Genomic DNA, 11295 nt, shown 5'->3' with positions numbered 1-11295 from the left:
CGACCGGCTGCGTCCGCCCCCACGGGAGAATGCATCCATGAGATGGGAGAGGAGGGTTTGAAATCGAGATGCGACACAGCGCATGCGCAGGTTCGTGAGCGCCGGGTCGCTGAGAACGCTTGAAGCTTGAAGCCTTGAGGGAAAGGCAGACGGTGGCGTGTCGTGGGCAGTGGCGGGATCTGTGGCTGGTGTCATGGCTCGGGCAGCTTGTCTCGGAAGGTGCGGCTTGTAAGGTCTTACAGCCAGGCGTCGCTGTGATGGACCCACGCGAGCCGGCGTCGGAGGGAGCGTGGGACGGCCGGCTGTGCGCGCGTGCTGAATTTGAAGGTGTCTGATGCGATCCTCCCGCGCGCACCCACAGACAGTGGGCGGCGGCGGCAACTGGCCAGGACTGCGACGGCGACGTGCGAGCGGGGCAGGCGCCTGTGGCGGAAGTCGCGACCCCACCCGCGCGCTCCCCGCGCGAACTCGCCCAGAGGCAGTCCCCGGGAGCACTCCCCCATCCTCTCTTCCTCTTCCCTTCCTCCTCCTGTCCAAGTCCCGTGCGCCCCCCGGTGTGCTTGCAGCCTCCTCCCTCCGCCCTCCAACGAGTCCATGCTCCGGCCCTCCTTCCCCCTCCTCCACTCGCTCCTTCTCCTATGGCCTCTCCAAGCTCACGCCGCTAATTTCTCCTTCTCCTACGGCGCAGCCACTCAGTGCGATGACTTCCAGATATCCTGGACAGGTGTGTTCCCCTCTTCCCTTCCCTTTCTTCGCGTTGACTCATCTCTCTCTCTCTCAGGCGGCACGGTGCCGTTCTTCATGACCATCATCCCCGTACGTTCTGCGCGCCTCTCCCGACACTTGGCGTGCTTACCCAGCTCGACCTCCAGTCCTTTGGCACACCCAAGAACATCAGTATTCCAAACAGCGCCTTCACCTCTCAGCAAGGTAAATACTCCACTACCCTCGCCTACACCGCCCAGCAAAACCTCGTCGTCGCCCTCTCCGACGCCTCGGGTTTCGGCTCCGGGGGCATCTCTCCCGTGATCACTGTTGGCAACTCAAAGAGTGGGAACAAATGCAACACAACCGACCCAGGTGGGCTCTCTACCACTGATTGACGATCTTCTCTTATCCCTCCCACTCCCAAGGCGTCGACTTCACCTACTCCACCGACTCGGCTCTTTCTCAATGCAGGTATGATCACCTCCGTCCTACCCCCGCGACGTCTCATTCTCTCCCAGAACCTATACCTTCAACCAATTCTCATCGGCCGTGCAGCCGATCACGATCACAGTGCGTCCTACTCCAATCTCTCCTTCAGGTGTCCTGCGAGGCTCAGTTCGTACGCCTTCAGGGATTCGTGCCGGGCGGCGATTCCTTTGTCTTGAACCCACCAAAGGGCTCCACAACGTTCGATTGGATAGCCGACATTGCATCGGGGACTTCGCTGGCCTTCTTTGCTGTCGACTCCCGGGGACGTCAAGGCGGGACCACGGAGTTCGCGACAGTCGGCCTGTCTGACGACAAGACATGTCTCGACAAGAACTCGCCTGCTTCCGTTATCGATGCCCCTAAATCCACTGCCACGTCTTCGACAGGCTCGGATTCGAACGGCAACCCTACGAACCAAGACAGCACCAGCTCGGATGCAGGGACAATTGCTGCCGTGATTGTCGGCGTCCTGGTATCCTTGGGTGTCATCGGCTCCCTCTTCTGGTTCTACCTCCGTCGCCGAAAGGGCAACAGGGGTCTGTTTGGAGGCCGTTTCCGCAAGCAGGAAGTCGACCTCATCCACGTCGACTCCAATCTACCTCCCGCCTCCGCCCTCAACCCATATCCTCTCTACCAGACACAGACCAACGGTTCCTCTGGAGATGGCAGGACGCCAGGTTCCACGGCCAATCTCATGCACGGGGACGCCCACGACGTCTTCTCGCCTTACGCTACGCCTCTATGAACATCGCACCTCCGCTGACGCCCTCTGCCTACGGGTCTGCGAACGAAGGCGCCGCCACAGCATACGGTACTGCCGCCTCCGCGCACAGTGCATCGCAGCGTGGTTCGCAATACACCGCCGACTACAACGGTGGGCAACGCCCAGAAGGCACCGTCACCTCGTGGGACCAGAGCTTGACGTCGAGCGCAGCGCGCCGGAAGGCGCAGCAAGCCGGCGTGTCCACTTATCAACCGCCCGCGCGGTTCATTCTCCACACCGACATCGAGGACGACATCCCGCCACCGGCAGAAGACGAGGTCATCGAGCTGCCCCCTCAATACACTGAGCGACGCACCCCTTCAGCATCGGGTTCCGGCACGCATCAAGAGAACACCAGCTCCACACAACATACCTTCCCACCCAGCGACGCCGATCGTAAAGGGTGGCGCCAGTCATAGGGCCGGCCCCATGGGTGTTGCTCCCCGTCTCCCTCTCCGCCATGGACGCGTTTCTTGAGCCCACCATGCGCCTTCGTGGCCTCCCCACGCACGTCGTCTCTGTCGTGTCCCTCGTTGTGAGGTGATTGCGGACGTGTCCGTCGCCGTGCTACCGGAGCTGGCTGCTTTCTTGCTTTACCTTCCACTCTCTCCAGACACTGCTATCCATCCGTTACCTTTGAACGCGCGCTCTATCCCTCACCCTCTCACCCTCTCCACCCCCGCCATTTCTGTGAGCCGTTCTCGTATCTACAGAGACCTATAGTTCTTTCACCGCGCTGCGCGCTTGTGTTCGCGTTAGCCGGCCCCGCTGTCATTATCTCGATTAAGTATTCCACACCAGGCTCCCTCTTTTGCTCGCTCTTTTCTCGACGTACCCTTCTGCCAGGATACCAGTGTCATATGTAGGGTAGTATATAATGAGCCCAGTCTACGGGCGCATGTAGTAGAGGACACATCCACCAGACCGTCGCTTGTGTGCCTGTGCGTCATCGCCGAGTCTGGCAGCTCGTTCGCATGACCGGTTCGTGCCCGCGCGTTCGCCGGGTCCGGCTCGCCTGTCAAATAATATCTAAGGCGGTGCGCACTGCAAGAACAGGTCGCGGAGCGCGGTGTATTGGACGAATCTGGGGGCGTGCGATAGGATAGTGCGTAAACAAGGCGGTGATACACGAACGGTATGACGACATATGACAGACAGCAGATGCGGAGGCCCAGCGGGCGGGCGGACGGCGACGAGCGGCCGGAGGACGACGGACGAGCGAACAACGATAGAATACATTAGCAATAACGCGCGCGCGCACCCCTCCCTCCCCCTCTCTCACCCTCCGTCATGGACTCTAGGAAAGCGATACATAGCGATGACACTAGCGGGCGTAGAATCACTGAGCCTCAGGGATCCCGAACCCGGTGAAAATAGGTCCGGGCGCATTGGGGGGTTGCGCTGGCTCCGGGACGGGCATTGCCATCGGCGCGGGGGCGGGGATAGGAATGGGTTCCGTAGGTGGCGAAGGGTCCACCCGGGGCTGGGTGCTCTCCGTTGGGGAGTCTTGCTCGATGCCCTCCTCGATGCCCGCGCGGGCGAAGGCGTCGATCATCGAGTCCTGATCCTTGCGTCGCTTGTGTCGGCGGCGGCGGTCGTCCTTGATGACGCGCGCGACGCGGCGGCGGAACGCTCCGTGGCTGCCGGGGTCCGAAATGGCCTGCTTGCACGCGTAGCAGGCGAGCTCGATGCTGGCCAGGAGGCGCACTGTCTCCGAGTTGTTGAGGGCCTGAGGAGGGTAAGTGGCGGGACCAGAGTAAATAAACCGTGACACGGGATGGGCAAGGAAGGGATCATCGGAGGGAAGACGCCACCACGAACGCACACAATACAAAGGAAACGTCAGTACCGCAGCCATGGCAGAAGGGCCAACGTGCTCACATTCAAAGACCAGGATACCACTCGACCTCCATCAACACAACCTATGACCACGAAGTTACCGCGTCGTTCAGCTTGGAGAGCGGCTCCCTGTCATAGATGGACATGTGAACAGAGCACACGAGCAGAACATTATCAACGAACCTCTCCGAAGACGGTGAATATCTTGTGCGAAGATGCGGAGCGCACAACTGAGCATGGTTCAATGTCAACGAACGCGTGATTGTAAGAAGTAAAGTTCTGGAACCCACCAACTCGCGACGACTGGCCCGAAATCTCCTGAGTGACGATTCCTCGACCCATGTACGCCCAAGTATCTTTCTCGGGCCGTCGGATGTGAACCTTCACGGAAATGTCACGGAATGGCGGAGCTTGCTGGGGCGTGTTGGCGACGGCTGCGCGCATTTGGGCGTAAAGGCGGTCCATTTCGGTCAGAACTGGCACAGCCCAGGAAAGACATGGGCAATCGCGTATACAACGCAGGCCAGCACTCACCACCATTAGATGGAATGACAGGGTATTGGATGTTGTGGGCTTGGTGCGCAGGTTGGGGAGGAGGTTGAGGGAAGCCACCGGAGTCCATATGGATGTCAACATCCTCCATAGCGTGATCTTCGGCGCGCTGAACAGGGTAGCTCTGAGATACGGCCAACGAGAGAAGAAGGAGGATGAAACTCACGAGGTCCATTGGTAGACGCGAGGGAGGGCGTAGCTGGGAGGGACGGCTGACTGGAGTGGAGGCAGGAACGGTCTGCGAGGCGAACCCAAGCCCTACGTACGGGCGCCTATGCCACACGTGATCGTCATTACCGCGTACACGCGCGACGCGTTCAGCCACTTTTGTGTGAAGGGGGATATCGCCATTTGCGTGGCCTTCAACACAGCGGAATCCCTATGTCACTGCCATCCATGTGGTAAGAAAGTATCGTACTGCTTGGTATGTAGCGGATAGGTGTGCAGTCTCTGAACCAGTGACTTCACTGGACACAATTGATGAGGTCTCGTCTTGACATTCTCAAGAGGATCGCCCGAGCAATTCGCAAATCTCATATCTAATCGATCACGACTATGGTCAGCCCAGTAATGACAGCAATGTGTGGCCGACTCTCGCAATTGCATTATGATACTGTCGGCCGAGGTGGATCGGATTGTGGGTGTCATCGCAATCTGCACGGGAAAATGCGAGAGAGCGGGGCTGGACGCACGTTGCGGGATAGATACATTCTTGACAGAATGTTATTCATCGGAGCTCAGGAGACAAATACGGGCCGGCGACAAGACAGAGATTACGCGGGGTAAATTGAACATTAATGATTGGTGTCCGTTTAGTGGGGAAGGTAGCAATCAAGTCCGTCCTGTAAGACATGTTAACGTGTATACTTGTTCATTGTCGTCGCACTTACGTCGCGTTGCTCTCTGTCTCATCCTTTTCATGTGGAGTCTCGTCCGACGCGCCGTTGACCGTCGCACCGTTCTCGCGCGTCTTCGTGGCCAGGCCACCAGAGGCCTTGATATCCCAACAACGCACTGTCCAGTCAGCCGCCCCACTGACGAGCAGATTGGACTCTGCACTGAATGCCAAAGAATATATCGACGCTGTATGACCGGTCATCTTCTTGATACATCGACCAGACCCGAGGTCCCAAAGCCGGATAGAAGGCTCTTCGCCTGAGAAACCAATCCATGTCAGTTCAATAGCCCGCATGAACATGAAAATATACACAAACCCGCGGTGGCCAGATAGCGACCGTCAGGGCTAAAAGCTAGAGTGGAGACGATGTCGTCGTGTCTGTAGAAGACACGGACACATGCGCCGCGCTGGACATCCCACAGCCTAGCGGTACAATCGCTGGAAGCTGTACCCAGATACAACGAATTTGGGTGGAAGTCGACGGCCTACAAAAGCAGCGTCAGTATATGGCCAGCGTGAGTGGCTCATTAACTTACATTGACATCACTCAGATGTCCAGCATATATCCGAAGTGCTGACGTTCGATCCGTTGACCATAAGCGCGCCGTACGATCTCGAGACGCAGTTGCAAAATAGATGCCCATTGGGCTCCACTTGACATCCCAAACTGGGTTTTGATGTCCACGGTAAGCCACGATGTTTGTCATGGTTTCTAGAGACCACAATCGCGCGGTCGCGTCTGCAGATGAAGACAAGAGGTACTTGGGGGACGCTGCTGATCCGCCGATTGGATCAAATGCTACCGAGTAGACTGGTCCACTGTGGCCTATCAACTTCCTGGTCGTAGTGCCACCCCTCTCTCGAATTTTGTTCAGGGACGAGGCTAGAAATAAAATCAAGAATGTGTTCTGACAACAAAGCGTAATGCGCACCGTCTCGTATTGCGTTCATCTGGAAGTCGCTGCGCATCCCCTTCAATTTCTCGCCCTTCAAGCTCCATAATCGAATATAGCTCTCGGAGAAGCCGGCAGCCAAGAGAGAGGCATCGGCAGAGAACTCGCAACATGGGACGCTGGCATTTAGTTCAGCTACGTCGAAAATCAATTTAGTAGAGATGACTCACCCTTCGCCCACGTCATGGAATGTATATGCGCATATACTCGGCAAAGCGCGTGCACGTACGGCAGCACCTTGCTGGGAGTTCGCGGTGGTGGACGTGAGCACCGAGGGGTCAAGCCGTATACGTTTTCGCGCATCGCGGACTTTCTCAACTTCGCGCTTGACGTCAACGGTTTTGAATGATGGGGGATGGGGAGGAAGGTCAGACAGAGCAGGGGAAATCAGGCCAGCGGGAGGTGTCGGACGCGCGAAGTGGAGATCATACTGGGCCCCAGGGTCCTGATCAACGATGGCTTGCTCTCTCAAGGTGCGTTCCGTTTCCGTTCGAAGTTCTTCGGAGATGGGGGCAGGACCGAGCTTGAGCTCGCCCTTGGCAGAGTTGTACGCCGAAGCATCCGTGGTACTTCCGTTTGTTTGAGGCACGACTGCGGACACGAACCCGGTAGACTCTTCCCATCCTCGCTGGGAAACCGCGGTCGTGGAGGAGGTGGTCACTGAAGGAGTTGACTTAGAATAAAGAAATGGACACGGGAAATACACTCACCATCAAAACGCAGGTGGTTATTCACAACTCTCATGACAGCCGCACGACCGCGTTTTCCCTTCTCTCCAGAGAATCCATCTCCAGCCCCGGTCGGCTCGCCGCCAAAACCTTCCGTCAACCAACCGATCAAGAGACTGAACCCCGAGCGGCTCATACGGACAGTGTATTTTTCCATTCGGAAACGCTGCGCAATCTCATCCGTCTGGACATGGTATGGAAGAGTTATGGTTGAGAGGTGGTGGAGGGTGGTATGGTGGACAGAAGAGAGGGATGCCGAGAAGGTAGAGTAGAAACTCTGGGCTGTGAGGGTGCAAAACGTCAGCTTTGAATAGCTCGTACCCGCACATGTACGCGCCTGCTTCACGGAATCCTTGCTGCACCAAGTCCAAATAGAAGTGGCAGAATATGGGGAACAAAATGGGTCTGAACTCAGGCTATACATGAAGCTTTAGGTCCGCGCACAATGCAGTGAAATAAAGGACGGAAGACCCACTCGGTACATGTCAAGAGAGCCGTCCACCCAAGCTTCAAGCTCGCGGAAGCCTTCGTGTTTATCTGTAGGATCCAACAGCAACATCTCCTCCGCGCCAACAGGCCCAATGCTCGAGATGAGATTTTGGATGTTCTGGGGCTGGCCGATCTTGGAGAGCTCGTTCAGAGCGGTCGAGCTATCTTTGAGGGCATTGCCGTCCGCGTCCGTCGGCTTCTCCGCAAAAATGGCAAGCTGTTTGACGAGTTCCTCTTGGGAGATGGTGTGCGTCGACAAGGTTTCCGGTTGTTTGCCCTTCTCGTCTACAGACATGTCGTCGCGCTCGAGGTCTTCGATGATCTTCTCCGGTTCCTTGTGACCACGAGAGCGCAGATAGTCCAGAACCATCCGGTCGAGATCTGAGATGCTGCTTGAACTGTCCGCGCCTCCAGGAGGATTACTGGCAGGAGGCGAAGCCCCATCAGGGGAGGAAGCCGCAGGTGTAGCAGACATGCTTGGTTATTGTACAACAATCCGCAGAGGTATTGGCGGTCAAAGTGTCATAAATGAAGCACGAGAGCAAGGCCGGATGGGTGTGAGAGTAGCGGTTCAAGATGGCAGAGGTATCCTCAGCCACCTCGACGCGTCCGCCTGCGCGTCCTGTGGCGGCCCGTGCGTGGTCATCACCTGTGTGCGCTTTGGCGCGTCGCTCGATCGCGCTCAACGGATGCGTATGGACGGCTAGCTGAAGAGTACATATATTGGAATATACATCCTGCGAGTATTTGGTATACACTATAGTACTTCGGAGGTATCTGGTACAGCAACAGCCCAAGCTCTACAAAGCGCCGATTCTCACCCCTACCACCTTCCTCTACGCCCTCGCTTGTAGCTACCACCACTCCCTCCGCGATATGAGGACGAGGAAGTCTGAGAATACGTGCGTTTCGTTGTAGTGCGCGCCACGAGCGCAGGTTCAGCTTTTGCGTAGCCTGCTTTCTTGCATTCAGCGTCGAATGCTGCTACCAGCGCATTGAAGTCCGTGTTTACCATGCTGCCGAAGAGAGGATGGGATGTCGACCACTTTCCGATTGTGAGCCGAGGAGATGTGATCCCAAACGCCATACGAGCGAGAAGGCGAGGGTCGTCGCGCTCCGGGCAGGCGTCGAGGATAGCCCTGATAGCATGCGGGGAGGGAACTGACTGAGCGATAGGTTCATACTCCACGCCGGCCCCTGTTGTACAGAACGTGCAGTGGCCGCACATGCCATCGGGGACGGCATCGTCATCTCCGAAGTAAGTTGCCAGCCCTTGGGCCATACCTACGACGAAGGCAATTAGCTAGAAGAGCGAAGAGCCGCACGCCAAACTCACAGTCGTCCGCAGTAGCATACCCTATAACCTTGCGAATCTTCTCAACGGCTTCTTCTTCTCGGCCAACCATGCGTTGATACATTGTAGTAGCAAGAGATTTGATGTCCTTACTTGACTTAGGCATAGCATTGAGGACCATATACCTCTTAAGTGCGGATCAGTGACATTGTCTATACCAGCGAGCAGACCGAGACCTACGTTTCTTAGCTGAGATGGCTTGGACCATATATGACCTGCAGGATGCAAGATTGTAAGCGTTTTTGGATTTTTCTGAGGGAGGATGCTACTGGCCGTCGTTCTCCCAACCATTGACCGCTCTAGCGAGGACTGTGCGTTCCATGCGGGAATATTGAGCGGCGTGGACAAGATTGATCTGAAAACAATTGTGAGCCGGAAGTAGCACAATGACGTCGCTAACGAACTTGGTATTTTCCGGCCTTCAAAGTCCAATGGGTGCGGATCACGACTGCGGCTGGGGATATATCGCCCAGAACAGCTTGCCAACCTGCGGGAGTCCGGGACGAGATGTCGTAAATCTCGAAGAAAGGTGTGGTTGCTCGAATGTAGCCGTGGTCTAATTCGAGCTGCGCATAACAAAGTCCTAAGACATTTTGCTGGGTGATAGAATCAGCCGGAGGAAAGATGATTCGCGGCGTACAACGCACTCGGATGTCGTAGCTGCACGCGGATGCACAATCAGCGATGGTCCACCACGGACTTCGGCTGGACGTACTCCTTTGCCTGCTTGTAAAGATTGAAGTCCAGTGTCCCATCCGACCCAGGCTCTTTCGTCGCGACTTCTTGGATCCAGAGTTCGATGTCGCGTTTGGCGCATGTATCACCTCTAGCAAAACCCTCAAGGACAGGAAGGTCGGATGCGCAGAGGAACATGTAGCAATCTGAACGAAGGCCATCACGACCAGCTCTGCCGACTTCTTGGCTATAGTTCTCCAATGCCTTCGGCATGTGGAAGTGTATTACCTGAAGGGTCATCAATGCCAGCCATCTTCCAACCGATGAAATTCTTACCTGTCGAATGTTCGCTGGGAAACGTTGAATTCAGGACAGCAGATACAAGCAAGGGCATCATGCACTTACCTTTGTCAATACCCATACCAAATGCGATGGTTGCAACCACAACCGACCTGTCCGAATCCATGAAAGCCAGCTGTACACGCTCGCGTTCCTCGGCGGGCATTCCTGCATGATACATCATCGCGTCTTCGCCATGAGAACGCAGGCTGTTCATGACTTCCTCTGCGTGCCTTTGCAGCGTCACATAGACGATAGCCGGGCCCGTTCGCGCCTTGAGGATGGTGACCAGGCGTTTAATCCTCTGTTCTGTGTTTGAGAACACTTCGGCATTCAGAGACAGGCTGAAATAGCATGGAATCAGCGCCGTGGTAGTGATCACCATCCATTGACTTACTTGGGCCGGTACACAGGAATGCGGAATACCCCTTCGGTGCGGTGGATATAGAAGCTGTCACAGATATCCCTGGATACTGACTCGGTAGCAGTTGCTGTGAGGCACAAAACGCGCTCAACGTCCATTTCATCCGCGAAACGTGCGATCTTGAGGTATTCGGGCCGAAAGCTCGCTCCCCACTGCAACGTTTGGCTTGGCACAAAACACGGATATGAGCGGGAAACATACCTGTGAGATGCAATGGGACTCGTCCACCGCGAGAAGAGATATCTTGACGCGTTTCATGAGTGAAATGAAGCCTTCGTTGTTGAGTCTGCCGCAGGGAAGACCGTCATGTCTCCGCGACGAAGAGGAGGAATAAGTGCGTGCTCACCGTTCCGGCGCGACATACAATATCTTCATAGCCCCCGAAGTAACTTCCTCCTTAACCCACGCGATTCTCCCCGCGTCTTGCGTGCTGTCGATGCTCGCGGCCTTGACGCCCTTCGCAACAAGCGCATCCACTTGGTCTCTCATCAGGGCGATGAGAGGGGAGATGACCAATGTTAATCCCTGTTCCACGGCATATTCAAGATGCTTGCGAGTTCGCAGGATAACAAGCCCTTACCTCCAAACATAACCCAGGGATCTGGTATGTAAGGCTTTTCCCTCCTGCATGCCAGTATCATCACTTGGTGCTGCTGATTTCGTATAGACGCGTACCGCCAGTAGGGAACAAAACAAGGGCATTGTCACTGTCCACCAGGAGGCGTCGAATGACCTGCGTCGCGGTATTGAAGCGTTTCAGGGGACAGCGACGCGTTGAAAAGTCAGACGCGTAGTACGTACCGCTTCTTGCTCCAGGCGGAAGGAATCAAACTTGAAGACTTCCTGTAGAACTCTGCGTGCTTCCTCCATCTTTGAAACAGCGGCAGTTGTTGACGGGGTGGACATAAGCGAAACACAGTGAAGGCATAAGACAGACAGTATGAAGCACGTGAGCAGCAAGACGAGCAGGTGCAAAGCAATATTTACGCGTTATTTGGCGCTGATTTGATCACACACAATAGACGCCAGTCAAACGGTATCCACTCCCAAGAATCGTAAATATTGCAAGAAAAAGCAGGGTAAC

General features: G+C 55.9%; 3 protein-coding genes across 3 annotated transcripts; 1 reads left to right on the top strand and 2 right to left on the bottom strand.

Annotated features, from left to right (window-relative positions):
• Positions 1–594: 594 nt before the first annotated feature.
• On the top strand, positions 595–2379 carry BXZ73DRAFT_96784 (uncharacterized protein; the record flags this gene model as incomplete). Its single annotated transcript, XM_048027162.1, has 7 exons — positions 595–724; positions 782–816; positions 873–1080; positions 1134–1179; positions 1227–1278; positions 1340–1847; positions 1991–2379. The coding sequence occupies 7 exons, from the start codon at positions 595–597 to the stop codon at positions 2377–2379; spliced, it is 1368 nt and encodes a 455-aa protein (XP_047882650.1).
• Positions 2380–5078: 2699 nt separating this feature from the next.
• On the bottom strand, positions 5079–7894 carry BXZ73DRAFT_87219 (TFIID and SAGA subunit; the record flags this gene model as incomplete). Its single annotated transcript, XM_048024477.1, has 9 exons — positions 5079–5193; positions 5242–5506; positions 5566–5734; positions 5786–6132; positions 6182–6321; positions 6373–6862; positions 6913–7212; positions 7268–7346; positions 7406–7894. The coding sequence occupies 9 exons, from the start codon at positions 7892–7894 to the stop codon at positions 5079–5081; spliced, it is 2394 nt and encodes a 797-aa protein (XP_047882649.1).
• A 348-nt stretch (positions 7895–8242) lies between these two features.
• On the bottom strand, positions 8243–11081 carry BXZ73DRAFT_39530 (ATP-dependent DNA helicase; the record flags this gene model as incomplete). Its single annotated transcript, XM_048018397.1, has 15 exons — positions 8243–8703; positions 8756–8900; positions 8954–9025; positions 9084–9128; positions 9178–9369; positions 9421–9433; positions 9489–9736; positions 9785–9798; positions 9854–10131; positions 10185–10363; positions 10413–10497; positions 10558–10736; positions 10792–10835; positions 10887–10944; positions 11013–11081. The coding sequence occupies 15 exons, from the start codon at positions 11079–11081 to the stop codon at positions 8243–8245; spliced, it is 2082 nt and encodes a 693-aa protein (XP_047882648.1).
• Positions 11082–11295: the final 214 nt, after the last annotated feature.

The sequence above is a fragment of the Epithele typhae genome (genome assembly GCF_022376455.1).
Source record: "Epithele typhae strain CBS 203.58 chromosome Unknown BXZ73scaffold_3, whole genome shotgun sequence".
NCBI lineage: Eukaryota > Fungi > Basidiomycota > Agaricomycetes > Polyporales > Epitheliaceae > Epithele > Epithele typhae.
Note: the sequence above shows the minus strand (reverse complement) of the source record. Positions and strands in the feature narration are given on the sequence as shown.